This window comes from Lacerta agilis, chromosome 7 (genome assembly GCF_009819535.1).
Source record: "Lacerta agilis isolate rLacAgi1 chromosome 7, rLacAgi1.pri, whole genome shotgun sequence".
In the NCBI taxonomy this organism is placed as follows: Eukaryota; Metazoa; Chordata; class Lepidosauria; order Squamata; family Lacertidae; genus Lacerta; species Lacerta agilis.
In genome coordinates, this window is record NC_046318.1 from 52,905,674 (window position 1) to 52,930,923 (window position 25,250).

General features: G+C 43.0%; 1 protein-coding gene across 1 annotated transcript in view; it reads right to left on the reverse strand.

The window, feature by feature from the left end:
* LOC117050025 (cytochrome P450 7B1) overlaps positions 1-14,988 on the reverse strand; it is a 94,905-nt gene extending 79,917 nt beyond the window's left edge. Inside the window, exon 1 of the mRNA XM_033155308.1 lies at positions 14,691-14,988. Coding sequence (XP_033011199.1) covers positions 14,691-14,788 — 98 coding nt within the window. The 5' untranslated portion in view covers positions 14,789-14,988. The remainder of the gene's footprint in view (positions 1-14,690) is intronic.
* Positions 14,989-25,250: the final 10,262 nt, after the last annotated feature.

Here is a 25,250-nt window from a genome sequence, read left to right on the forward strand (position 1 = left end):
TATACACGCTGGGCTGTCCATCACCAAATAGCAACATAGAATTCTCCCCAACAACACCATGGGTCCAATCATAGCTGTGGCCATCCAAACCATCCCGCCCAACAACAAAGGCGTAGTTTTCGGCCCCCACCACAACACGTGCTCTCCACTGACTGGCAACAGACATCTTCTGCATGACAAGCAGATATTCTGACATTGAGCTACAGCCACGTTACCAGCACTTCTAAAACATCACCGTGAATGAGCTAGACAGGTTCGTTTAATAATAATAATAATAATAATAATTAGTAGTAGTAGCAGTAGTAGTAGTACCCTGCCCATCTGGCTGGATTTCCCCAGCCACTCTGGGCGGCTTCCAACAAAAATCAAATACATTAAAATATCACACATTAAAAGCTTCCCTAAACAGGGCTGCCTTCAGATGTCCTCTAAATGTCTGGTAGTTGTCTATCTCTTTGACATCTGAAAGGAGGGAGTTCCACAGGGCGGGCGCCACTACCGAGAAGGCCCTCGGCCTGGTTCCCTGTAGCTTTGCTTCTCGCAGTGAGGGAACCGCCAGAAGGCCCTCGGCGCTGGATCTCAGTGTTTAGGGACAGAGTTGCAGGACCAACCTTATTATTGTTGTTAGTTGCATTTATTTATATACTGCCTTAAAATATATTTCCCCTGCTCAGGGCAGCTCAGAGAACAAACACAATATCAAGCACTTAAAGCAGAGCTTTCCAAACTTTTCATGTTGATGACACACTTGTTAGACATGCATCATTTCGCAATGCAGTAATTCAGTTTTACTAGCAAACCAGAGGTTAAACTTACCCCTTTCTAGCCCCAGGAGGATCATAAGGAGCATTTGCACAACACACTTACACACTGCAGCCGACACACTGAATGTGTCATTACACACAGTTTGGAAAGCTCTGACTTGAAGCATAGAGAAAAAGATTACTTCTACACACTCACAGATCTGGTCCCAAGGAAGAATATCCACTGACAGTATGATTGCAACTAGTGTTAAAACCCATTCAAAGAAAATCTTATCCTGCATAGGCACTTATGATGGAATTCACCGAAGACAACTTCTTGCTGAAACTTGTATTGAACCTGGCTCTTACTCTTAACCCATTCACTTCTGTTTTAACCTCACTAAGATTTCAATTAAAATTAATGTTCACCTCAGAAAAAAATTGGTGCTTAGAGCCAACATATCTTGCCCAGGAGAATAAGACAAATTTGTCTAAGCTCAAGTATTTCAGCAAGACAGCCTTCTTCAGACTAAGCACTCACCAAGGAAGAAGTAAATTATACATGGAGCTGGGATTAAAAAAGACAATCAAAAGAGGAGGAGGAGTGTTAATAAATCTGCCCTCTGATGAGGATATTCTATTAGAAAATCATTTGTAAGTATATTAACCTGTAAAAACAAATTGCTGATGGGTTCATGGGTTGAATGAAAATATTATGGAGGCCATTAAATACTGAAGAGAATGAACAGGGCACACACCTTCCAGAGAGCAGAATCAAAATTATTATTATATATATTTCTGCCATCACCAGTATCAGCAGTGTTCAGAAGACTGTACTGGCATCAATAGGTTTTTATATAGCTCATGTCAGATTTTCAACATAGAGGGCAACATGAACTTGGGTATGTCTACTTGCTTCCACATCTAAATAAATATAAAAATACAAATGAATGTCTTAAAATAATAAAAAAATATTTATACCAAACCTTACCCTACAAGAAGCTCAGAAAGAAGCCTAAGTGCCCCATGATGTACACATTTGAGCCAATTGCAGGATCTCAGACTAAGCCAACTAGTGAACTTCATGGCTGACTGGGGATTGAAAGCTAGATTTCCCTGGTCCTAGTTTGATTAACCACTATACCACACTGGCTTGTTTTAATTTCACAGGAAAGTAAGAATGTACAGCCTACCGATCATGCTAGCTGCAGGAAATAACAAGGGCCCTTTACCCAAACAACTTTGTTAAGCATGAGAAGTGGCCATGGACACTTCGGCAACATGCAAACATGCCTTCCCCTGATTAGCCACAAAAATATATGGGAAGCCTAGTAGACTCAGTGCCAGGCTCTGTAAGTTCATCAGATCACAAACCATCCCTGTAGTTTGTGGGTCTGGGCCTAATGCGTCTGAGACAAGAAGGAAATTTGGGGGCACCTCACTGATTGACACGTTGTGGGTTTTCCCTCTCTCCCCTGGGACCAGAGACTGGGAAGAACAGGTTAATTATTTTCTTTGTCAGAACTTGTACCTCGTTTTGGAATAAAAATGCACCACTGACAAAAATGAGTAATTATGTAAGAATGACAAGACTAGTAGAGCACACAGGATACATCAAGACGGAGATATTTTTTTCCTGATAATATGGCTTGTAAATGCATTAACTTTGCATTTTTAGGGAGGAAGAAATATTAAAGGAATGTGTTTAAGGAAATCACGAGACACAGGATGTCCTCTTGGACAAACCTTTGCTGCTCCAAAATGCACACAAGTGCTAAAAATAACACAAAAAGCCCACAAGCATTTGGTCAAGAAGCATCACCCTTCTTGAACCGACTGTTGGTTTCCTATGTTCCCAGAATATTTTTATCAACTGGCATACAGCTCTGTACCATATGGCATGGCACACTAACAAGTAAAGAACTAGATTTAAATATACAGGGAAATAAAAATAAATGTTATACCTATAGAGGCGCAAATAAAGCTACACAGTCATTGGCCCAAAGCTCTTCTTGCAGGGAGAATGTTGGGTTATTCCAAAATAAAACAAAAGCAACACAAATCTGTGGCACCTTACGAGGTGTCACCACTAAATATAACAGACATTTCAACCACTATTTAAAGCTTCTTTCTCCTATCACCAGAGTTTTGTATGGATTGGTACATGTTCCTTAGGAGGAAAAGAAAAAGCTATGGAGGTTTCAGTTTGGGATTCTAAAAAGCAGTGACCCAAGATTTAGTTTCTGTCAACCACTATCTCAGGTTATATTCTGTGACTGGAAAAGCTGGGTTAAATATTACCTTGTATTTATTTGTTAGTTAAAACATTCGTACATTACCCTTCAATCCAGTGAAAATAACACTTAATGTATAGCATAAAATATACCATTTTAGCGTTTTGTCTTGCTAAATATTGTGAGCCACAAGGGATAGGTTTGTGATAGAAAGGCAGGGTATGGATATTTCAATCTTCAAGATAGTAGAGAGCACATAAACCATCTTGTAAGAATAAGATAAATTCAGAGACTCTAGAAAAGCCACATGCACAAAACCATTGGCTAACTTGATGTCAGTACAGAGGAATTTTAAATGTATATTTTGTTGCCAAAAGATTTCCAGAGTAGATGGTTTAAATGGTGAGCATCTCAAAAACATGGTTCCAAAACATGGTCAGCATGTTTTAAAAGGTGCTTATCATAGACTCCAGTATGCAAGCATGCCAGGGGACGCAGACTGCTGTCATATCAAGATGGCAAGACTATGAACCAGTGGTGCTTAAATTTGACACTGGCCACATGGTTTATGTGTGGTGACATCATGCCTATAGAGACTTCCAGGGTTTAAACCAGGACTCAAAGCCTTTGGAATTTACCCATTCATGGATTAATAGTGCATTGTTATAAAAAGTGATCATCCTATCACTTTCCAGAAGCATTTTACAGGTCAAAACCTGAACCTACTATTCAAAATAAACAAAAGGATCTATTACACAGAAAATTGAATTCCTGGATCTGAATTCACAAGTACAAGTTAGTACAGTGGTACCTCGGGTTACGGACCTGATCCGTTCCGGGGTGCCGTTCGCACCCAGAAATGTCCGTAACCCAAGCGGCGCTTTTGCACATGCGCGAAAGTGCGACATCGTGCTTCTGCGCATGCACAAACCACGCAGAACGCTTCTGCGCATGCTCGCCGGGGGAAACCCGAAAATAAACACTACCGGGTTTCCTACATTCACAATCCGAAGAAACGCAGCCCGAAGCAAATGTAACCCAAGGTATGACTGTACTGCAAATCAAGAAGCACTCTTCTTAGTTTTGATTTGTGCAAACACAAAAGCATAGCATGCTAGATGTCAGCCAAGGAGTTTATTTAAATGTGAATTATTTTTATAGCTACTATTAAAAGCAAAATGGCAAGAGACATTTGTTTTCCTGCCATAAAAATAGGGTACCTTCAAAGATTCCTTTAAAAAAATTTTTAAAAAAAGTTCAAAAAGAACCAGAGAACTGGTTGAATGGGAGACTCCCTGAAACTCAGCAGAACGAAAACAACAAAGGCAGATATGGACATGGATATGTCACTTTAAAGAACATTGCCCAACAGCATGCTTGTTTGCTACTTTATATGTAGTGTTTATAATTATATATATTGCAACATAATTAATCTACTTAGCCTTCGATTTTAAAAGGCTGCAGACAATATGTTATTAGAGAATGAAGAAATTAAAACTGGCATCACTTTCTAGATATAAATCACCTACTTTGTAGTTGTCAGTAGACATTAAAGCAAGCCGCATTAGAAATATTTCTTAAATACGTACTTTAATTAAATCATGGAAATATATGTGATCAGATTTGAGAAACGTGTCTCAAGATGTTTACAAGCCTTTGCAGATGTTCTACTAATTCTATCAAAAATATCCCTTTTCCCAAATAATGGGTTATTTGGGGACACCGTTTTGTCCCCCAGAAATTTCAAGTGGGTGCATCAGGGATGGGAGCCGGTGACCATCCAGATGCTGCTGAACTACAACTTCCATCATCCCAGACCATTGGCCATGCTGGCTGGGAATGATGGGAGTTGTGGTACAACACTATTTGGTGGGCCTCAGGTTTTCCACTGTTTATATAAAAAGGTAAAGGTACCCCTGACCGTTAGGTCCAGTTGTGGACGACTCTGGGGTTGCGGTGCTCATCTCGCTCTATAGGCCGAGGGAGCCGGTGTTTGTCCGCAGACAGCTTCCGGGTCATGTGGCAAGCATGACTAAGCCACTTCTGGTGAACCAGAGTAGTGTACGGAAACATCGTTTACCTTCCCACCGGAGCAGTACCTATTTATCTACTTGCACTTTGACGTGCTTTCAAACTACTAGGTGGGCAGGAGCAGGGACCGAGCAACGGGAGCTCACCCTATCGCAGAGATTCGAACCGCCGACCTTCTGATCGGCAAGCTCTAAGCTCTGTGGTTTAGACCACAGTGCCACCCGCTAATTCCTTACACGTTAATCTCGTAGCAGTTTAACAGAATAAGAAATATACTATAACATAACATTTCATGGGTCAGAACTCATTTTGTCAGTTGAATGAAAAGTCAGGTTCTTTCAGAAGAGAGCCGGAGGAGAACTTGACTGGCTGAACAGGAGAAACTATGAAGATGTTATTTAGCCACCTGATTAAAGTGGAGGGCGGGGGATGCAGAGAACTGATTTGTTAAAGAGGTTTGCTGAGGAGATTCTGTGTGAAATGGTGCTGTCCTTTTTTATAACACTTTTCAAGTTGTCCCTGAAACTTCTAGTACATAGTTATCCTGCAGTACATTCAAGTGTCATCTAATATATCTGCCTATGTTAGCCACATTCTATTACGGCCCAGATCCTTAGTTAAATTTCCTGAATATTTATACCTCACTTTTCTATGGAGACAATAATCAAAGCAGGTTACAACCTAACAAAGGAAAGCAAAACTTAAATATTACGGGACTATCAACAGTAAATCAGCATGTCTAAAACAGTATCTGCCTCAATTAGTAGAACTCAAAACCAGGGGTCACCAACCAAGTACCTGCAGGTGCCATGGTGCCTATGAAGGCTTCCCTTGGAGAGGTTCCCCAGACTCTGAGCTTCCATTTGTTTTGGGGTTTTTTTTGGGGGGGGGGTTAAGTCTCCCAGAAGAAATGTTATGGGGCAAAGGATGCCCTATGTGATTTCTGTGAAGTGAGAGTGGTGTGGATATTTTTTTCCTGGTACTGAGGAATGCTCCTTGTTATTAGGCAGCAACAGTATCAGTGAGTGGGTGTGGGCAGGCAGGTGTGATCTCCATAATCAAAACCAGCAGGGCATAGGTAACTTCTTGTGAATAAGGCTGTCAGGGCTGTTTATTTCTCTCATTTTGTGTTATGTTATGCTCCCCATGGTTGTGCCCCCTTCATGGCACTCATATTCTTTTTCTGGCTACCCCAACCTTCTTCTGAAATTTAAAATGAGCTAGTCCAAACAGGTTGGCAACCCATCCTCTATCAAAGCAGATTAAGAATTTGTGGGCTTCCTACAGGAATCTGGTTGGGCACTGTGAGAAGTGGATACTAGATTAGATGGGTCTTGGGCCTGATCTAACATGGCTCTTCTTATATTCTTAGCAAGGAAAAAAATGATGGTTGGATGGGCCTATGTGGATAGCCAATGTGCTGCTTTCCATTTGTTGGACTCCAGTTCTCACTGGCCCTTAGCAATGCCTCTAGCAGTGTGCCTCTAAGGGTCACCAGTACCACATCCATGGACACTATGGTGGCCTTGAGGAATTCCCCTACTGCCAGCAAAGTCTCTGAGCATTCCCTTCACTGCCTCCTTTTTTCTTCCTTGGAAACTGTATAAAGCTGAAGGAGGAAGTTGAAAGAATGCTACTCAGTCCCACTTCTTTTTTCAGTCTAAGTGTTTTAAGGGTCAGAACAGTTGAACAGAGGAAAGAGTGACCAGGAAAATGGGGCAGGGTGGAGTAAGAAGGAAAAGAGAGTGATCTTGGAGACGACGACAACAACAACAACAACAACAACAACAACAACAACAACAACAACAACAAAATACCCTGCCCATCTGGCTGGGTTTCAACAAAATATTAAATATTAAATATTAAAAATACAACAAAACATCAAACATTAAAAACTTCCCCATAACAGGGCTGCCTTCAGATGTCTTCTAAAAGTCAGATAGTTGTTCATTTCCTTGACATCTGATGGGAGGGCGTAATCAGCCCTGAGTGCTCACTGGGAGGACAGATCCTGAAGCTGAGGCTCCAATACTTTGGACACCTCATGAGAAGAGAAGACTCCCTGGAAAAGACCCTGGTATTGGGAAAGATGGAGGGCACAAGGAGAAGGCGACGACAGAGGACGAGATGGTTGGACAGTGTTCTTGAAGCTACCAACATGAGTCTGACCAAACTGCGGGCGGCAGTGGAAGACAGGAGTGCCTGGCGTGCTCTGGTCCATGGGGTCACAAAGAGTCGGACACGACTAAACAATTAAACAACAACAACGAGAGACTATGAGTGGCAAAGGAAAGAAAGTGGGATGCCACATGAGAGAGATTTGCGTGTGTGTGTGCGCGGGCACACACACTGGATTCAGTTAAATGAATCATCTTGAAGTTGTGTAGTTTTCACACACAAACACACACATACATAACCCAACTAACATTGAGCAAACATTTAAAAATTACTGATTTGGTACTCTTCAGTGTTGCCATGCAGCAAAAACATAGGTCCTTATGGATCATCAGGTCACTTCTTGACCCACAAATGGGTTCTGTGACTTTTTGTGTGTGGTTTTCTTGCCATCTTGTGTAAAAATCATGAATGTGTGCCTTTTGTTAGTATTTTTGTGGTGCTGGCAAGTTCTGCGATTCTTACTGTTTAATTTGATGGTGTTCTTTTGGGTAGGGGACGGCTCTGTGTAAAATCATGCAAATTCAAGAGGATCCATTTTATCTCTCCTGGATCTCACTTCTCCCCATGCTTCATAAAATACTTAAATCATTTTTGTGTGCACATGTACACTTTGTCTGGGTGGGGAGGGAGGGAGAAACCAGAGATGGTAGTGCCCTCTCTCAAAATTCCAGCTATGCCCTTTGGCTGAAAAATGTTGGAGGCCCCTTCTCTAGGTGGATGTTCCTACCAAAATCTAATCTCTCGAGCATAAACGACCTAGCATGAAAAGCAATAAGCTACTGAATGAGAATGATCATGAAAAAGGCAATAAGTAGTGTACATTACTATGGCATGGCAACGAAAATAGAGTGTTTTCAATGCTACACTCTCTTCTGCCGTTAACATTTTATAACCTAGTAAAACCTTCTTGCTATTTTCCTTTCAATTAAAAACATCTAACATCCTTTTAGGTATAGAATTAGTCATTTGCCATTCACATCCTTCCTCTAAATGGGCCATTTGAGCCTCTGAAGATATTAAAAGATACAATTTGAAAGGTAAAAATGGCAGAAGCGTTCTTGGCTCAAAAGTAATACCAATAGCCCAGACACTCTCCAAAGACTGCAAAATATACAAACAGGATTTCCAAATGTGTGCACTAAACCAGAATGAGGCAATAGTTTATCTAACTCACTCTAATACATCCTGAAACAATTATATATTCATAGATGTATTTTTATTTTTTTTAGAGTCCCTGGCATGTGCAGAACAAAAAAACAAAAAACAAAAAAAAGTAAGCAGAAAACATGGCAATCTCCCTTTAAGAATAAGACCAAAAACAGAACATCCACAATGTATTTGCTGGATAAATGTTCATAGTTGAAAACACAGAATTGTGTTTTTACTGAGCTGGTACACAACTCTACTGTCTCAAAAATTCAGTGTTATGTTTTTGGTTCCAAGCTTTATACCCAAAGCTATTGAGGCAATGAGATCTATGAATAAAGTTGGAGGAGTTGCAGTATTCCTACCTATGGTAGGATTCTGATGTTCTTCAAGAGCCACCATCACTGATGATGTGAAAAAGTACTTCTTCACACAGCACAGAGTTAAACTATGGCATTTGCTACCACAAGAGGCAGTGATGGCCGCAATCTTGGATGGTCTTAAAAGAGGAGCAAACAGATTAAGAGAGTCTATCAATGGCCACAAACCATTTGGTATTCTGGCAATAAAAATGAAGGCATAAAAATGAAAAGACAGAAAGTTACATTTTCCCATGCTTTCTGAGAATGGATCAAAGCAGAAAAACTATCATATATGTGTACAGATGCAGATGTTTTATATAAGTGGAGTTTGACTTTTGGCTCATTTGGTTTAAAAGAGATGTTACCGGTAGTACAGCTATAATTTGTCACAAAGAAGGAAATTATCTTCTAGGTCAGGACTGGGGAAACTCTTGTCATCCAAATGTTGTTGGATGTCACCAGCTCCAGAGATCATAGCTAATAGCAGGGATGAGATGAAGTCCAATGACATCTGAAGGACCACAGAATCCCTGCCCTTTTTTTAGAAATATAGCTTAGTTCGGGGAAATGGTTTCTTGCAGAATAATGTTAGGTAATTATTATTTGGAAGCAATCTTACACAACATTGTTCCGCATATGGCAAACATTACTGGTGCATTTAATCTCTAGCCTGTGTGCTGAGATTCCCTATACAGTATACAGGAACCCTTATGCAAGCACTTCAAAACTGCATGGTAAAAACACCAAAGCAAGTGAACATGAAAATATGTACATACCATTATTATTTTTCAAATCAGACTTTGTGTGTGTGTGTGTGTGTGTGTGTGTGTGGTACAGTGGTACCTCAGTTACAGGTAGGTAGCCATCTTGGTCTGCTATAGTCAAAACAAAAAAACAAAAAAACAATAAAAATCCTTCCAGTAGCACCTTAGAGACCAACTAAGTTTGTTCTTGGTATGAGCTTTCGTGTGCATGCACACTTCTTCAGATACACTGAAACAGAAGTCAGGTTACAGACGCTTCATGTTACAGACTCTGCTAACCCAGAAATAGTACCTCGGGTTAAGAACTTTGCTTCAGGATGAGAACAGAAATCACGTAGCGGCAGCAGCAGGAGGCCCCATTAGCTAAAGTGGTACCTCAGGTTAAGAACAGTTTCAGGTTAAGAACGGACCTCCAGAACCCAAGGTACCATTGTACAACAGCCACGCAATTAGGAAACAACAAGAATTTTCCAAAGAATGGGCTAGTTTATAGGTTTTAGCAAAGTTTCACCTCTCACCATACCTACTTTCAATTACTCAGGTGCCACCACTGTTTCCAACTAGACACTGAGTTTTGTGAGGTGTGGCATTGTATCCTGGAAGGCCCTCTCCGCCCAAGGAGGTCCAAGAGGCCCACTCCGTGATCACATTTAAAACCAAGTGACAACTTCTGATTTCTGCCAAGCTTCTTATAGCTATGGTTGTTGGTCAGTTTCAGTTACTTTGTTGCTTTTGATTTAAGCAGTCTGTAAATGATATGAATTTGATAATTATTTAATAACTGAGATTCTACAGGGGTGTGTGTGTGTGTGTGTTTGTGTGTGTGTGTTACTTTATGTTGACATTTGTTAGTCTTATGCTTTAGAGTAATCTACTTTGTAGAACTCTGTGCTAATAAACAAGCACAACTATTTAAAAGTAAATCAATAATACCAGTGTACCTGTAACTGGAAGTTCACAGTGAACATTGGAATAATTCATTAACCTCTTGCAATTCCTGGAATTCTCCTACCACCTCTGGCAAGCCCAAAAGGTTCAGCTGTATAGCCAGGACTTCTTTTCAGCCAGAACTCACCAGAACACAGTTCCGGCACCTCTCAGATGGGCACCATTGCCATTCTAAGAGAATGCAGGAAGCATTCATGGTGAGTTCCGGCACCTCTTTTTCTAGAAAAATATCACTGTGTACAACCAACCATAAAGCTGAATGCACAGCCCTGCTCCTTCTAAGCCAAGCTGATTGGAAAAGGGGGTGCTGCACAGGGATAGAATTCAGGGCAACCCCAGCTTACGTGGTTAGTATGTTCTTGAGATTCCAGTATTTAACATTTTACATGTGTTAAGATAACAGAAAATAGATTTCATTGTTCATTTATAAACTGCTTTTCACCCAAAGGTCACTGAATGGACCCATACTTATGCATAAATCAAGCTCAAACATAAAACTGCCTAAAGGTATGATTCAAAATAAAAACTAAACTAAACTAAAAGGTCAAAACATGTGACTCCCCAATGCACCACCCCACTCCCTCAAAGTCCTAGGCAAAGATGCACATCTTTACTTCAGTTTACGTATTGCATTTTAATCAAAAGGCTGTGTATCTACAGACACAGCAGATGCAGACTCACGCCATTAAATAAGACTTTGCCATGTAAGAGTAACACTTCCTTCTCCCGCTCTTTCTGCTTAGGCTGAGAGGGAAATTGGCACAAGGTGAGTAGAGGTTGCAAGAAACAAGCTCTGCTACCTCCTTTCTTGCTCTCAGAGGTACAGAGGTAAAGACTGAGCCTGTCACAACAACCACCTAGAAAGCATGTAAGCGAGAGAAGGCAATAGCTATTCCTGCAGTCCCAACAACTGTTGCTCACTCTCTTTCTCTACATGGCCCAGAGAGAGAGTGAGCAACAGTTGCTGGGACTGTAGGAATACCCATTGCCTTCTCTCACTCACATGCTTTCTGAGCCGTGGCTGTGGCAGGCTCAGTCTGTGGTGCTGCTGGAGACCACAATCCACCACATCTGCTTGCCCTGCCTCTCTCTGGATGGTGCAGCAAAGAAGGTTGGTCCCACAGGGCCAAATCCCCACCACTACTCTGACCAGAGGGAGACAGAAGCAGCTGCTCATGCAAAGAGCAAACCTCTCATCTTTTTCTCATCCTCTGGGCAAGAGCACAGAGGAAGAAGCAGAGCCACCTTTGTAGCATGGAGGTGTGGACATGGCCTATTCTCATTTGCCCACTTTGGGATGAGTGCAGGGACACCTCTGGCTCCAATCCTTTCCCCTCTGCAGCCCCACAACAGAAGGTAAGCAAGCATGGTTAACAAGCAGAGTCAAGTACGCTACCAGAAGCAAGAAAATGGAATGGGAACGAAAAGAAGCTAACACTGGCAAAAGAAATGCAGGCAGACTTTCAGGGACAGGGAGTGGCATGCTGTGAAGATAGCACATGCAGTACCCTCACACGCTCACAGCAGCGCAATTAAAGACGGCAGGCAGGCATGGGGGCGTGTGATACCAGGAGCAAAACCACAAGGAGGTAGGCGAGGCGAAAGAACGGAGAGATAAGTAGCTAGGAGAAGGAGAGCCTTTGCCCCAGAGAGAGACAAGAAAAACAAGGGAAACACCTGTGAGAGGATCGCTGATGGAGGAAGTCTGAAGTTATAAAATTTAGAGGCAAGCTGGGGAAGCAGAGCAAAGTTACTTATAATAAAAGGGATCCTGTGATGAGAATCACACAGGCAGAACCTGGACTAAGGAACCATTCCGGGTCCCTAAGGCAAGGTGTTATAGGGAACAGGAATCCTGACACAAACAATAATGGGTGCTAAATAGGAATATGAAGAGCATATTGCTAAAATCATAAAAGCCCAACAAAAAAAATTGTTTTAAATACATCAGCAATAGATTATCAGCTCAGTGGCGTAGGAAGCCGCTCAGGCACCCGGAGCGGCAAACATGATGTGCACCTGGGGTGGGGCGTTGCTATGTAGCGCACATGCGCAGTGTTGCTACATACGACGCATGCATTGTATGTAGCGGCACCGCACATGCGCTGTACATAGCGGGTTGCTGGCGCTAGCGCTCCAGCACTGTACGGACGGTACCAGAATCCTCTGCTCGCGGCTGCAGCAGCGAACAAAGGATCCTCTACATGCAGCTGCAGCTGCAAGCAGAGGACCCTGGCACTGTCCGTACAGCGCTGGAGTGGCGGCACCAGCAAACCGCATGCCTTGTCACTCCTGGAGATGTGGCACTGGGAGTGCACTGCCCCCTTCCCGTTGTTACGCCACTGTATCAGCTAGGAAGGGAGCTGGGTCTTTGGATGACAAAAGAGTCAAAGGTGTGATAAAGGAGGGTAAGGAGAATGCAAAGAAGCATTTGTCAGATTTCTGTGCCTGAACTAACTTTTGCAGAGAGGGAGTCTGAGGAACTGCAACAAAGAGTGGTGACAAGGAATGATGTTCTAGGCCTTAAAGATGAATTGTTAAAAGATAAAATAACCAAGCACACAGAAGAACAAGATTTGTCAATTTTACTTTCAAAATGTAAAATTCCCTGACACCCGTGAAATTGTTGAGGCTTGGGGGGGGGGGAATTAAGCTTTTTGAACTGCTTTTTCCACTGCGTTGCCATATATCCAGGTTTTCCATGACATTTTGCCAATTCGGCATAATTCCTCCCTGACACCTTTTTTACACCCAGAAGCAAGGACGTGTCAATAATTTCCGTAATGTATGGCAAGCCTACCAAAGCACAGCCAACATGGCTTCTGCAAGTCCTGCCTCATTATCTTTGTCAAATGCTTTAATAATGTCAACAAGCATATAACTAGGTGTGACTCAAGTTGATATAGTGTATTAGAACTTCCAGAAAGCTTTTGACAAAATGTCTCATCAAAGATCCTGAGTAACCTTGGCAGTCATGGAATATGAGGAGTGGTCCTCTTGTAGATCAGGAAGAAGTTAAGAAACAGTAAGCACAGAATAGAACCATATGGACAGTTCTCCCAATAGCTGGTATGTTCTACCTCCCCTTTCAGAGACAGTATGCATTTGAATAGCAGTTGCTGAGAATCACAAGTAGGCAGAGCACTGTAGCACTGATGCCCTGTTTGTGGGACTCCCATGGGCACCCAATGATCAGTATTAGGACCTGTGTTTTATAACTTGTCAATAAATTATATAGATTTCAAGGTGAACAGGGTGAGCAGTGAGGCAGCTAAGTTTGCTGATGAAATTGTTCAGGATGATTAAAACAAAAAAATAAAAGAAAAATGGAATTGCAATGTGCTCCAAAAGGATCTCTCCAACCCAAGTGAATGGACAGGTAAATGGCAAATGCATTTCAATGTAAACAAATGCACATTGGATCTGAACTGGCAGTGACTGACCAGGAATGAGATCATGGGGTCACAGCAGACAGACTGATGAAGGGGCCAACCAGTGTGCAGCACATGTGAAGAAGGCAAATTCCATGCTAGGAGTCATCAGGAAAGGAATTGAAATAAAAAGACCAGAGGAGGGGCACACAAGCAAGTGGCCCACTACAGCTTCACTTGGGGATGGGTGCTTATTTTAGGATGGTTGCTTCTCATGCATCCACCAACTTTGTTGCAGCAACATTGCTGGTATCAAAATGGCAGGCTGCATTCGTGTACACTCCATCTACAGTAGTTTTGCCCTTTCATGGGGAAATCTGATATGTTAAAGAAAACCTGTTGCCAACGCCCCCTTTGCCCATTGAGCAACCGTCTGGAATCGCTCTCATTCACTCTCCCGCGGCAGTGAGGCTCTGGGGATTTGCGGAAAGGTGAAGGCTCGAGGGGCCACCCAAATCATGTTGCCAGGCCCCCACAACCTACAACACCCCCTGGTAAAACCTGGCGCCTCTCGTGTAGGAAACGTCCCAGCAGAGAGATGGCCCCCCGGTCGTTGCAGCAAACACAAAATAAGAGAGAGTATGCGTGTGTGGTGCCAGTTTAACAAGAAAACATCGTTAAGTGGATCTATAAATCTGCTAATCGTTACGGGGCACAATCGCTCTCTTTTCCCCCTTCCTTTTCTGCAAAGTTAACCTTGGTGCATCAGAGCCAACTTTGAAACAGGATCCAAGTTCGCCTTGACTCAGCCGGATCTTCCAGTCTTGCAAGATCTCAACAACCCTGCTGCAATCTCCTGTAGCCAGGAGAGCGACGGCAATGCAGCCAGGCGATCTCTCTCCTCCTTTCTTACCTTTTCCGCCTGCAGAAAACACAGAGCGCCCAGAGCGCCAGAGCAGTAGCGAGCACCAGGCCGTAGGTGCGAGGGGACAGCAGCTCGAGGAGGCCCATTTTGGGGGAGCTCGGCTCTTTCGGCGTGCTTCTGTCGCTCTTCCCGCCGCAGAGACCTCCCCCTCTACCAGCAAACTTCAGGCATCTCCCGCCAGGGAACTCCCGCTCCCGGTTCCCTCCCGCAGCGTTACAGGAAGTTTGGACAGCGACGGGGAAAAGAAAAAAACAGCGAGCAGCGACGGCGTTCCGATTGGAAGGCGAGCGCGGTTGGGCGGCACCAAGGAAAATCCCAGCCCCGCCCCACCGTCGAAGGAAAGCGACTGGAAGAGCCGCTTGGGAAGCGCGGAGGAGATGGGCAAAGACTCCGCGCGCCCTTCTCGCCCGCTCCCCCCGCGCTCCTTTCCCCAGGGAAGTTGGATCTCTGGGTCCGGCTTCCCATTGGAGGAGAGAAGGGAGGAAGCTGGGGAGAGCCGCCCGCGAGGAGCGAAGGAGGATTGTTAATATTCTACAGAAGCTGCTCCAGAAAGGAAAAAATGCAGATCGTCGCTCAGATCTCTGGGGAAAGCGGCGGCCTGAGAAAGAATCAGTTTCTGGGTGTATTTTTTTTTTTTTACGGGATTTTGTTGAATGTCGCCTGTTGTATTCATGCTCCGCAGCGCAGCTGCTGATCTGGTAATTTATTTACCAGACTACAGATCCTGACAGAGCTCCTAATCCAGACACGCGATTGTTTTAAGTGCAAGGTAAAGGAAAGAGAGAAGGCTGGTGTCCTGAGTCAATATAACACAGTGCATCACTATTTGAAAGTAAAAGTTCCGTGTAGCTGAAGTTGGATTTTCGCCTTAATGTTCACCCCCCCCCCCCCACACACACATCCCATAAGGACATCAGATAAAGCTCCAGATCTGAGCACTGGGAAGTAACCAATGTAACACCCATCTTGTAAAAAGGTATCTGTATATTACAGGCTGCTCAGCTTAATGTCTTTCCCAGAAAACTGGTGGAAAGTAGGGGTACAGATAAAATAACCAAGCATATAAAAGAAGTCTTGCTGAAGCAGAACCAGCACAGCTTCTGCAAGGGCAAGTTATGTCTCACAAACTTCTTAAAGAGTTCTTTGAGAGTGTCAACAAGCAGGGCCATCTTTACCCGGGGCACCCGGAAGCCGAATTCTGGGGGGAGGGGGAGGGGATCAGACGTCTGTCACTGAAGCCGACTAAGCCAGGGGTACCCAAACTAAGGCCTGTGGGCCAGATAAGGCCCGAGGGACTTGTTTATCTGGCCTGCGGTGACCTCTGCCACCTGCTCTTACCGGCGCTGCACTGCGTGGCTGCCCACTTCCAGGTCGGAGGAGCAGGAGCACCGGAAATAGCTTGTGTGCATGCGCAAGTGTTATTTCCAGTGCACATCTGGGTCGGAGGAGGCCCGTGCACATGCGCACATGCTATTTCCGGTGCTCCTCCGACCCAGAAGTGTGCCGGAAATAGCGTGTGCGCACGCGTATGGGCACACGCTCTCCCCCACCCTCGGCACTGGAGACACCGGTCCGAGTTGCAGTAAGTTTGCTGACCCCTGGCCTAAGCTCTTAACTATCTACCTGTTATGAAATAATAAATAATTTTGATCAAGCTTGTTGTTGTTGTTGTTCAGTCGTTCAGTCGTGTCCGACTCTTCGTGACCCCATGGACCAGAGCACGCCAGGCACGCCTATCATTCACTGCCTCCCGCAGTTTGGCCAAACTCATGTTAGTAGCTTCGAGAATACTGTCCAACCATCTCATCCTTTGTCGTCCCCTTCTCCTTGTGCCCTCCATCTTTCCCAACATCAGGGTCTTTTCCAGGGAGTCTTCTCTTCTCATGAGGTGGCCAAAGTACTGGAGCCTCAACTTCAGGATCTGTCCTTCTAGTGAGCACTCAGGGCCGATTTCCTTGAGAATGGATAGGTTTGATCTTCTTGCAGTCCATGGGACTCTCAAGAGTCTCCTCCAGCACCATAATTCAAAAGCATCAATTCTTCGGCGATCAGCCTTCTTGATGGTCCAGCTCTCACTTCCGTACATTACTACTGGGAAAACCATAGCTTTAACTATATGGACCTTTGTTGGCAAGGTGATGTCTTTGCTTTTTAAGATGCTGTCTAGGTTTGTCATTGCTTTTCTCCCAAGAAGCAGGCGTCTTATAATTTCGTGACTGCTGTCACCATCTGCAGTGATCATGGAACCCAAGAAAGTGAAATCTCTCACTGCCTCCATTTCTTCCCCTTCTATTTGCCAGGAGGTGATGGGACCAGTGGCCATGATCTTAGTTTTTTTGATGTTGAGCTTCAGACCATATTTTGCGCTTTCCTCTTTCACCCTCATTAAAAGGTTCTTCAATTCCTCCTCACTTTCTGCCATCAAGGTTGTATCATCAGCATATCTGAGGTTGTTGATATTTTTTCCGGCAATCTTAATTCCGATTTGGGATTCATCCAGTCCAGCCTTTCGCATGATGAATTCTGCATATAAGTTAAATAAGCAGGTTGATCAAGCTAGAAAAACAAAATACATATATGCCTAGGTATTACCGAAATGTATACCTACTGTTTCACTAAAGGACTTTCGACTTCGTGCGCTCATTTACCAAAGACGCACCACGCCAGCAGTGGCACTTGTTGACTCAACGACAGCGGTTGACTCAACAAAATTAACTCTTACATCAAACTGTTATGTTACGTATTGTATTGAGCTGCTATACGGTAGCGGGGTCAGCGGCACCTGTGACACCACTGATGTTTCTCCTAAGTAGGTGCCTAAACAATACTTATAAGTTTAAGTGTGGTGGTGTTGTATACTTAAGTATAAGTGTGTTGTAAATAAATGAGCAAATAAAAAAGTTTGTTTCTTTTTCCTCCCTTCTTTCATAAACAAGGGATAAGGTGTAAGCTTGGTGTCTGACATAAGCATAATGAAAGTTAATTTGGGGGCTAAACTAAATTTGGGGGCACTAGGTGGATCTTTGCACCCTGGCGGCACATATGCTAAAGACTGCGCTGTCAACAAGCATATAGATAAGAGGTAATCCGGCCGACATAGCATACTTGGACTTTCAAAAAGCTTTTAACCTAAGCTTTGACCCCGCCACCCGATTGTGTAGCATTTCCAGTTTATGTTTAGCATAGGTAAACTGATCACCTCTGCAAAGATTTCCATCTCCTAAAATCAGAGTTAATAATATGCCTTTGGATGAGGAATGTAGAAATATTTCTCCTTCAATGCTCTTCTGTGTTTGCCTGCCTTTCATCATCTCGCTGAGGAAAGAGGGCAATTGGGGCCCAGACAGCATTCCTCAGTGGGCTAGATTTGGCCTGTGGGCTACCAGCTGCAGACCCCTATGCATAAATATGTGCAACATTGGATATTGCTATGGTTCTTTTTGGCTGCAATCCTCTTTGAAAGAGCCAAATACAGGCTCTGTGTAAATTGATAGTTTTGCTTTAATTAGACTTGAATTGGGATATGGCTCTTGTTGATAAAATTTAAACACTGGGAACCATATCTTTATCAGAGACAGTGAATCTGTGGTTCTCTAGATATTGCTGGACTACAACTCCCAGAATTCCTGTGCATTGCTCCTTCTTGCTGGGGCTTAAGGGAGTTGGAGTCCAACAACATCTGGAGAGCCAGAAGTTCCGCATCCCTAATCTATATGCTGCAACTTCAGTTTCAAAGGTAAAATTTGAAATAACTTGAAGTGAGATGGCATGCAAAAGAAGCTCTCTAGCTGCCTTTCCTGTCTTGTCTCTCACATTAGATGACCACCTGTGCTTCCTGCATAAAAGCTAAGAGGCTGGGATGTCCCTTTCATCCATTTGTCTTTGTGGGGGCAGTTTTCTTAATCTGGCCTCTAATTTCTTCCTTTTGTGAGCTGATCTTACTTTGGCAGTATTTTTGTGTGTGGATATAACGTTAGTCATGCTGGCCACAAGACCCGGAAGTTGTACGCTGGCTCCCTCGGCCAATAAAGCGAGATGAGTGCCGCAACCCCAGAGTTGTTCATGACTGGATCTAACGTTCACATTTGTCCACATGAAAATACCCCAAACCACTTTTGGGCTGTGGGAAGGAGGAGTGCCCACTTGGCTACAGAATGTAAATTGGATTCCAGAAGTCTAGAATGAGAAGTGCTATTCACGATCCATCTTAAAGCAGATGATTGGCTGCTGCTAAATTGTTCTGTGACACCACCCTCCTAAAAGTACATCCACACCATTGAAAGTTTGCCAAAAACTATCGAAACCTAAATGAGAAGAGAATTACTTTGTTACTTTGTTTTATTTGAAATATCCTGTTGCAACAACTAAGCTAGACTCTTGCCATGAAGTCCAAAATAATATTCTGAGGATGCTTAAAACTTAAAAAATAATAATAATAATTACAGGTACTGTACATGGAACCTGTGACATGCATTAAGCAAACAGCTTGTTTGCTATAGCACTTCCTCCCCAGGATAGTTCAGAGTAATCAAAATGAAATTTTATTTGAACATTTTGCAAATGAATAGTTCTGGAAATTATTGCCTTTATGAGTACAACCACAATTATTCAAAGTTATTTCACACCTCACCTGGGACCTTTCTGCACCTTCTAAGGCTGACCCATCACATCACACTTTGAGATGGGACTCCTAGTTCCTTGCCATAGATCAAGGCCGGGTATCTGTGTTCCTCTAGATGCTGTGGATTCCAAGGGCGAATTCACAACTCAGACTAACACTGGTTTAGCATTCAAATCCAGTGCCAGATTTACGTATAAGATAAACAGGCTATAGCTTGGGCACCACTCTCTTGCCCCCCCCCAATAAAGAATAAAAAAACTGGATGTACATTTCCAAAACATAAGATGAAAAACAAATAAAATAAAACCTACATACAGCAACAGTGTTTTGTGTTGTGTGTGGAGCTATTAGGTCCATAAATTACCATATAGCATATATTCAACACAAAAAACAGCAACAATTTGTTGTTGACAAAGGACAGCTGGACATATAAGGGGCCCCATTACTTTCAGTAGCTTAGGGCCTCATCAAACCTAAATCCAGCCCTGTTCAAATCCCATGGAACTTGGAGAATTGTAAAAATGTGAGGGGGATAGGAGTCTCCCAACATATCCCCACACCTTTAACAAATGACACTTCCCAAAATTATTTGGGTAAAACCATGACTGTTACCAAGTGCTGTGGTGTGCATGAGGCCCAACTCCCATCAGCTGCAGCCAGAGAGTTCAGTATCATCTATAGGGCTACAGCTTCCCTATCTGTCCCATAGATCAAGCCACTGAGCAGGTGAACCAAAAATATGACAGTGATTTCTGTGCTTCTGGGTCAAGGAAAGCCCAGTTCAGCCTACTTCTCCCCTTCTTGCTGAGTATATTTTTGGCAGCTCCATTCATGTAATGGCAGCAGAAGTTGCTTCTAGGGCTGCAGCATGTGGAGGCGGGTGGGAGGTGAGGTTGGGACCTGCAGCTCTTTGGAATGTTTTTGGTTCATTGAATATTTTAGCAGGCTGCCAACATCCCCCTGGGGAATTCTAGAGAGAGAGCAAAGGGAAATGGAGGTTTTAACACCTCACACTCAATGTAAACCTGAATGAAATGCTAACTTTGTGTCAAATGCAGAATGTCAGCTGCAAATAAGAAGCAAGAGTTTCAAGGATGTAAGGAGGATTTTTTTTAATTTATTTTTTTGCCAGGCTGCATTCAAGTGTGGCTTTTGCCCTTCCTGTTCCAGTTGACTTTTTCAGTTGAATTGTGTAACATAGTCTGGATTGAGCCAAGTCACTTGGTGATGTATAACTGATTTAAACTTACGTGACCCATTCTGCAAAATAGCTAATGATATTTCCACACTAGGCAGAAGAATAGGAAGACGACAGAAAAGGTATTTTTAAAATACAACTAAAGTTTGCCCTGTAATTGTCACACAATGTTTGCAACAGATGAATAAACAATGAATCACCTATGGAAAAGGTTTCACTTAGACTTTGGCAGTTCTCCAAAGGGAAGCATTAAACACTGAAACTCTCCACATCCTGCTTTACAGTGGTACCTCGGATTACAAACACCTTGGGTTACAAACACTTCAGGTTACAGACTCTGCTAACCCAGAAGTAGTACCTCGGGTTAAGAACTTTGCCCCAGGATCAGAACAGAAATCGTGCAGCGGTGGTGCGGCGGCAGCGGGAGGCCCCATTAGCTAAAGTGGTACCTCAGGTTAAGAACGGTTTCAGGTTAAGAACAGACCTCCGGAACGAATTAAGTTCGTAACCAGAGGTACCACTGTATATGGCAATAGGACAGATGCATAACAAGAAATGTATAGAAATTGTGAGGTGTTTTTTTTTTTTTTTAAATGATAAATTTAAAATTTTTGATTTTCTGGTACCACAAATTAACAAGAGCTGCTCACAATGCTGCGCTACAGAGCAAGATAAGTGGTATTATAATAAACCTGCCATAATACAGTACTGGTCTTCAAGGGGGAGAAAAAACTGAAATGTTTCCCCTGTAAAGCTAGCATCCAGGAACTAAAACAGGTGTCTTTTCCTATCGTATCAGAGGGGACTACAGCTGAAAAGCCCCTGCAGCCCTGTTGCCCTCCAGATTACCTTGTACATCATGGAATTTTTAAAGCAACGTTCATACAAATTTATGGTGAGGCTAGAACATGACTAGGGAAGCCACATCTCTTGTTTGTGTGTCTGTGTTTTCAGACCCTGCAGTCTGCAGATGAGGCCTTGTTAGTGGTGCCACTGCTAGGGGCTTCCTGGTTGGTGTTGACCTGTGACAGGCAGAGGTGCTAACTTGAATGAAATATTGTGGGGGAGGTAAGTCCCGCCCCACATAATCAATCACATGACATGCTGCACATACACCATTTGAATAGCAATATCCATCAACCTTCCGGGGGGGGCAGCCCCCTTGGCCCCTAGGAGTTGGCTCCTATGGTGAGAGGGATGATTATCTGCTTCTGGAATGGCCTCCCTCCCTGGAGAGGTATGTCTGTCTTCCTCATACTTGACTTTCAGGAAGAATTTTAAAAACATTCCTGTTTAACAAGGCATTTGGTGGCTGAAAGATTTTGTTCCAGCAACATTGAACTCATTGACTGAGATGATGTGATTGTTTTTAAACTGTTTCTAGAATGTTTTTTTTATAAGGATAATTGCTGTCCTGGGATCCTCTGAGAGGAAGGCTGGAATATAGGGAAGAAGAAGTTAAAAGACAGGACTTCCTCCATATTATCCTGGGAACTATAGTTTATTAAGAGTCTCTTGACAACTGTCAGGTTCTTAAAAACTACAGTTCCCAGCATTCTTTTGGGGAAGCCACAACCCTTAGAGTGGCATAAGAGGGCTTTGAATATATGATGTGGGTGAGGAATTTTCACCAAATGGAGGCTTCCCTGGCACCAATTGTGTGGTCATTCCAGTGCCAGATGAAGGAGACTTTTTTATTATTATTTGCCCAGGCATTTCAGCACACTGTGTGGCCTGCTCGCATTACATTTTTCTGCTATTTTATTTTTGAATAAAAATAGCAACAATCAGAACAAATCCCAACTACAGTTATCAATGAAAAGACAATTCATCCTTCAGTGAGCAGTTGCTACACTTTATCTGTTTGTGCAAAGTTACACTTCATCTGTTTGTTTGTTTTTTAAAAAAATTAAGTCCCAGTTCTACGTCTGGCATTTTTGTGTTACATTTTCATTCTGCTACATTTGTTCCACTTTTGCAATTCATATTGACCTTTTAATTATGTAACCCACTCTGAAGGGCAGTCTAAACACACACACACACACACACACACACACACACACACTTTTATTTGAACATTTTGCTTCCAGACCAGCTCTAGTACTAGGAATGAGGACAGGATTGAAAGGTTCTAGAGACAAAGGAGTACAGGAACATAAAGTTGACCTTAAGGTCACTGTCCCCTCACCTATTCACCTCTCTTGGTATTAAAGACCCACTCCTCATTCCCATCCTATATGTTACATGCAATTAAACAAATATGGATGCCCCCAGCACAGCAACTTTTGCTCTTAATGCTAGCACATAAATTGTCTGAGATTTTGAATTACACTCTCTCCTCCCCCCACCCACCCCCCAAAACCCCACCATGTGCCTTTTGGCTATTTTCTTAGAGCTACTTGTTCTGCCGGAACCTTATAAGTATCTAGGATTCTGTCAGCTGAAGTGCTTTTAGGCTAGCAGTTGTAGCATTCAACACACACACACACACACACACACACACACACACACACAGTAGTGCATACTATAAAATGATCAATGCTGTTTTGGAACATTCAGATGAATCTATGCACTGCAGGAATCAATGAGTTACAATAGGAACCGGTAAGCCCTTTAGGGCTACACACATACGTTCTGTCCCTCTGTACTGTTTTGAAACTTTACCATAATGTTTGCAAAAAAAAAAAAAAAAGTGATTTGTGTTTTGGGATGCTCATTCATTTTGAGAAACTTTTTTTTTTCATCAACTGCTGAAAATGGGCTGGAGCCAGTTGTGTCTGAAATGAAACCAAAAGCCTCCAGAGCAGATGGCATAGCATGTTCAGCAAAAGCAGTGTCTGGGAATGTGATGCATTCTTTGCTAATGAAGAACCTCAAGGACTAGCCCCTCTGCTTATCATCAACCTTTGAATTTGCCCCGTTCCCTTATTCTCACAGGCGCTACGGCAAATGAGAAAGAACAAGAGCCAAAGTGATATGAATGTCACATCGCAGCTACATTTTTTATGTCCTCTATTGTTAACACTTGCCTTTGCAAAGATTCAGTAATTTGAGCTCTTAAACAGTGCAATCCAAGACATAGCCAATCAGAAATAAGTCTCCCTGAGTGCAGTGGAACTTATCTTCAGGTGATTGTGTATTGGACTGCAGCATAAAAGTAATTTACCAGTTTACATGTCGGAAGATGGATACTTTCAGTCTCTATCTTTTCCTATTTTGAAATTGGAAATAAAGGCACCCCCCTTAGCTATGGGGTACACACAGTGCTTTCCCCCCCTAAAAATGTTTAGGGGTACTCTCATTTTCCTACTCACATTGAAGTACTGCCTCTCAATGAGGCCAAACTTACATTCACAAAATGTTTAGGGGATGCTTACCCCTTTGTACCCCCAGAAAAAAGCACTGGGTACACATATAATGCTGTACATGAGGACTTCTGTACATGTTGCTGAAAAGCAGAATATTGTTGCTGTAAGTGGCAGCAGCACCAGTTATGTGTGTGTGTGTGTGTGTGTGTGTGAGAGAGAGAGAGAGAGAGAGAGAGAGAGAGAGAGAAATACACAGTCCATTATTATTATTATTATTATTATTATTATTATTATTAATTACCCCTGCAACCACTGTGGCTTTCATCTTGCTTTATCCTGGGCTATCCTTCCAGCTCTTTCACTCAGTCTCCAACTGCTGTCTCATACACTTGCATGGAACAGGAAAAATCAGGCCTATTGTCTTTCCTTGGGAATTTTCACTTTTAGTGTTAAGGTCATCCCTAGCACATGTCCTCTTGAGGCTGCATGTGATCACTGACTCCTGTAACTTGCATTGCATCTGCAGCAAAGCCAATGTGGGTTCTTCTTCCAGTATCTCATCAAAACTGCACTCTTCTGTTCCCCCTACAGCTAAAAGATTTGTTTATGCCTGGGTAAATTCCACCTTGTGTTCCTCTTCTTAATATGATAGAAAAGGAAAAGACACCAGATGCCCTTGCTAGCCATATGCATATATAACTCATACAAATGCAACATTCTGTTCTTTCTTATTTGCATGTGATGCTTGCTCTCTCACCTTAGTTTGTTTCTTCAGTATAAATTTCTCCAGTTTTAAAAATGGGTAACTTAGAGCCAATCCATATGGTCATCTTTGTACATGGTGAAATTAGTATGTAGTGGCTTTTTCAGCGCATGAAAGTGAGGTGAGCTGGTTCTGTCAACACTACAGCATGTGCCTAGATTGAATCTCATCATCTTGCAGTTCGGCTTCCTTTTCAAAGATTTTTTTGAGTTGTGTTGATAGGTTCATGTGCCAATAGTCAGAAAAGGGATGGTGTGAATTTGCTTCTTCAAATTGGTTTTCCACATCCTCTTTTCCATCATTCACCTTTTTTTCCTCTGCTGCTTCCTCCTTCTTCCTCCCCGCCTTCCTCAGTGTGCTTTTCTCTCCACATAGACATGTATCCTCCTTCTCCAACTCAAATGGAAATGTCTCCCACATGAACTATAAGGAAGGGTAGGAGTGGGGGAGCACATTTTCTATGAAGGTCCATTGACCCACATGAAAAGTCAATTGCTTTCATGTAGCCGCAGAGTGAGAGACAGACAGACAGACAGACAGACAGACAGACAGAGCGAGCATGGAAGAGGCATTGATTCCCAGAGTAGTGTTCCAAAGAACAAGAATGGGCCCAGTGTTCAGATGCATGAAATTAGGCCACAGGTTCCCCATCTGTACT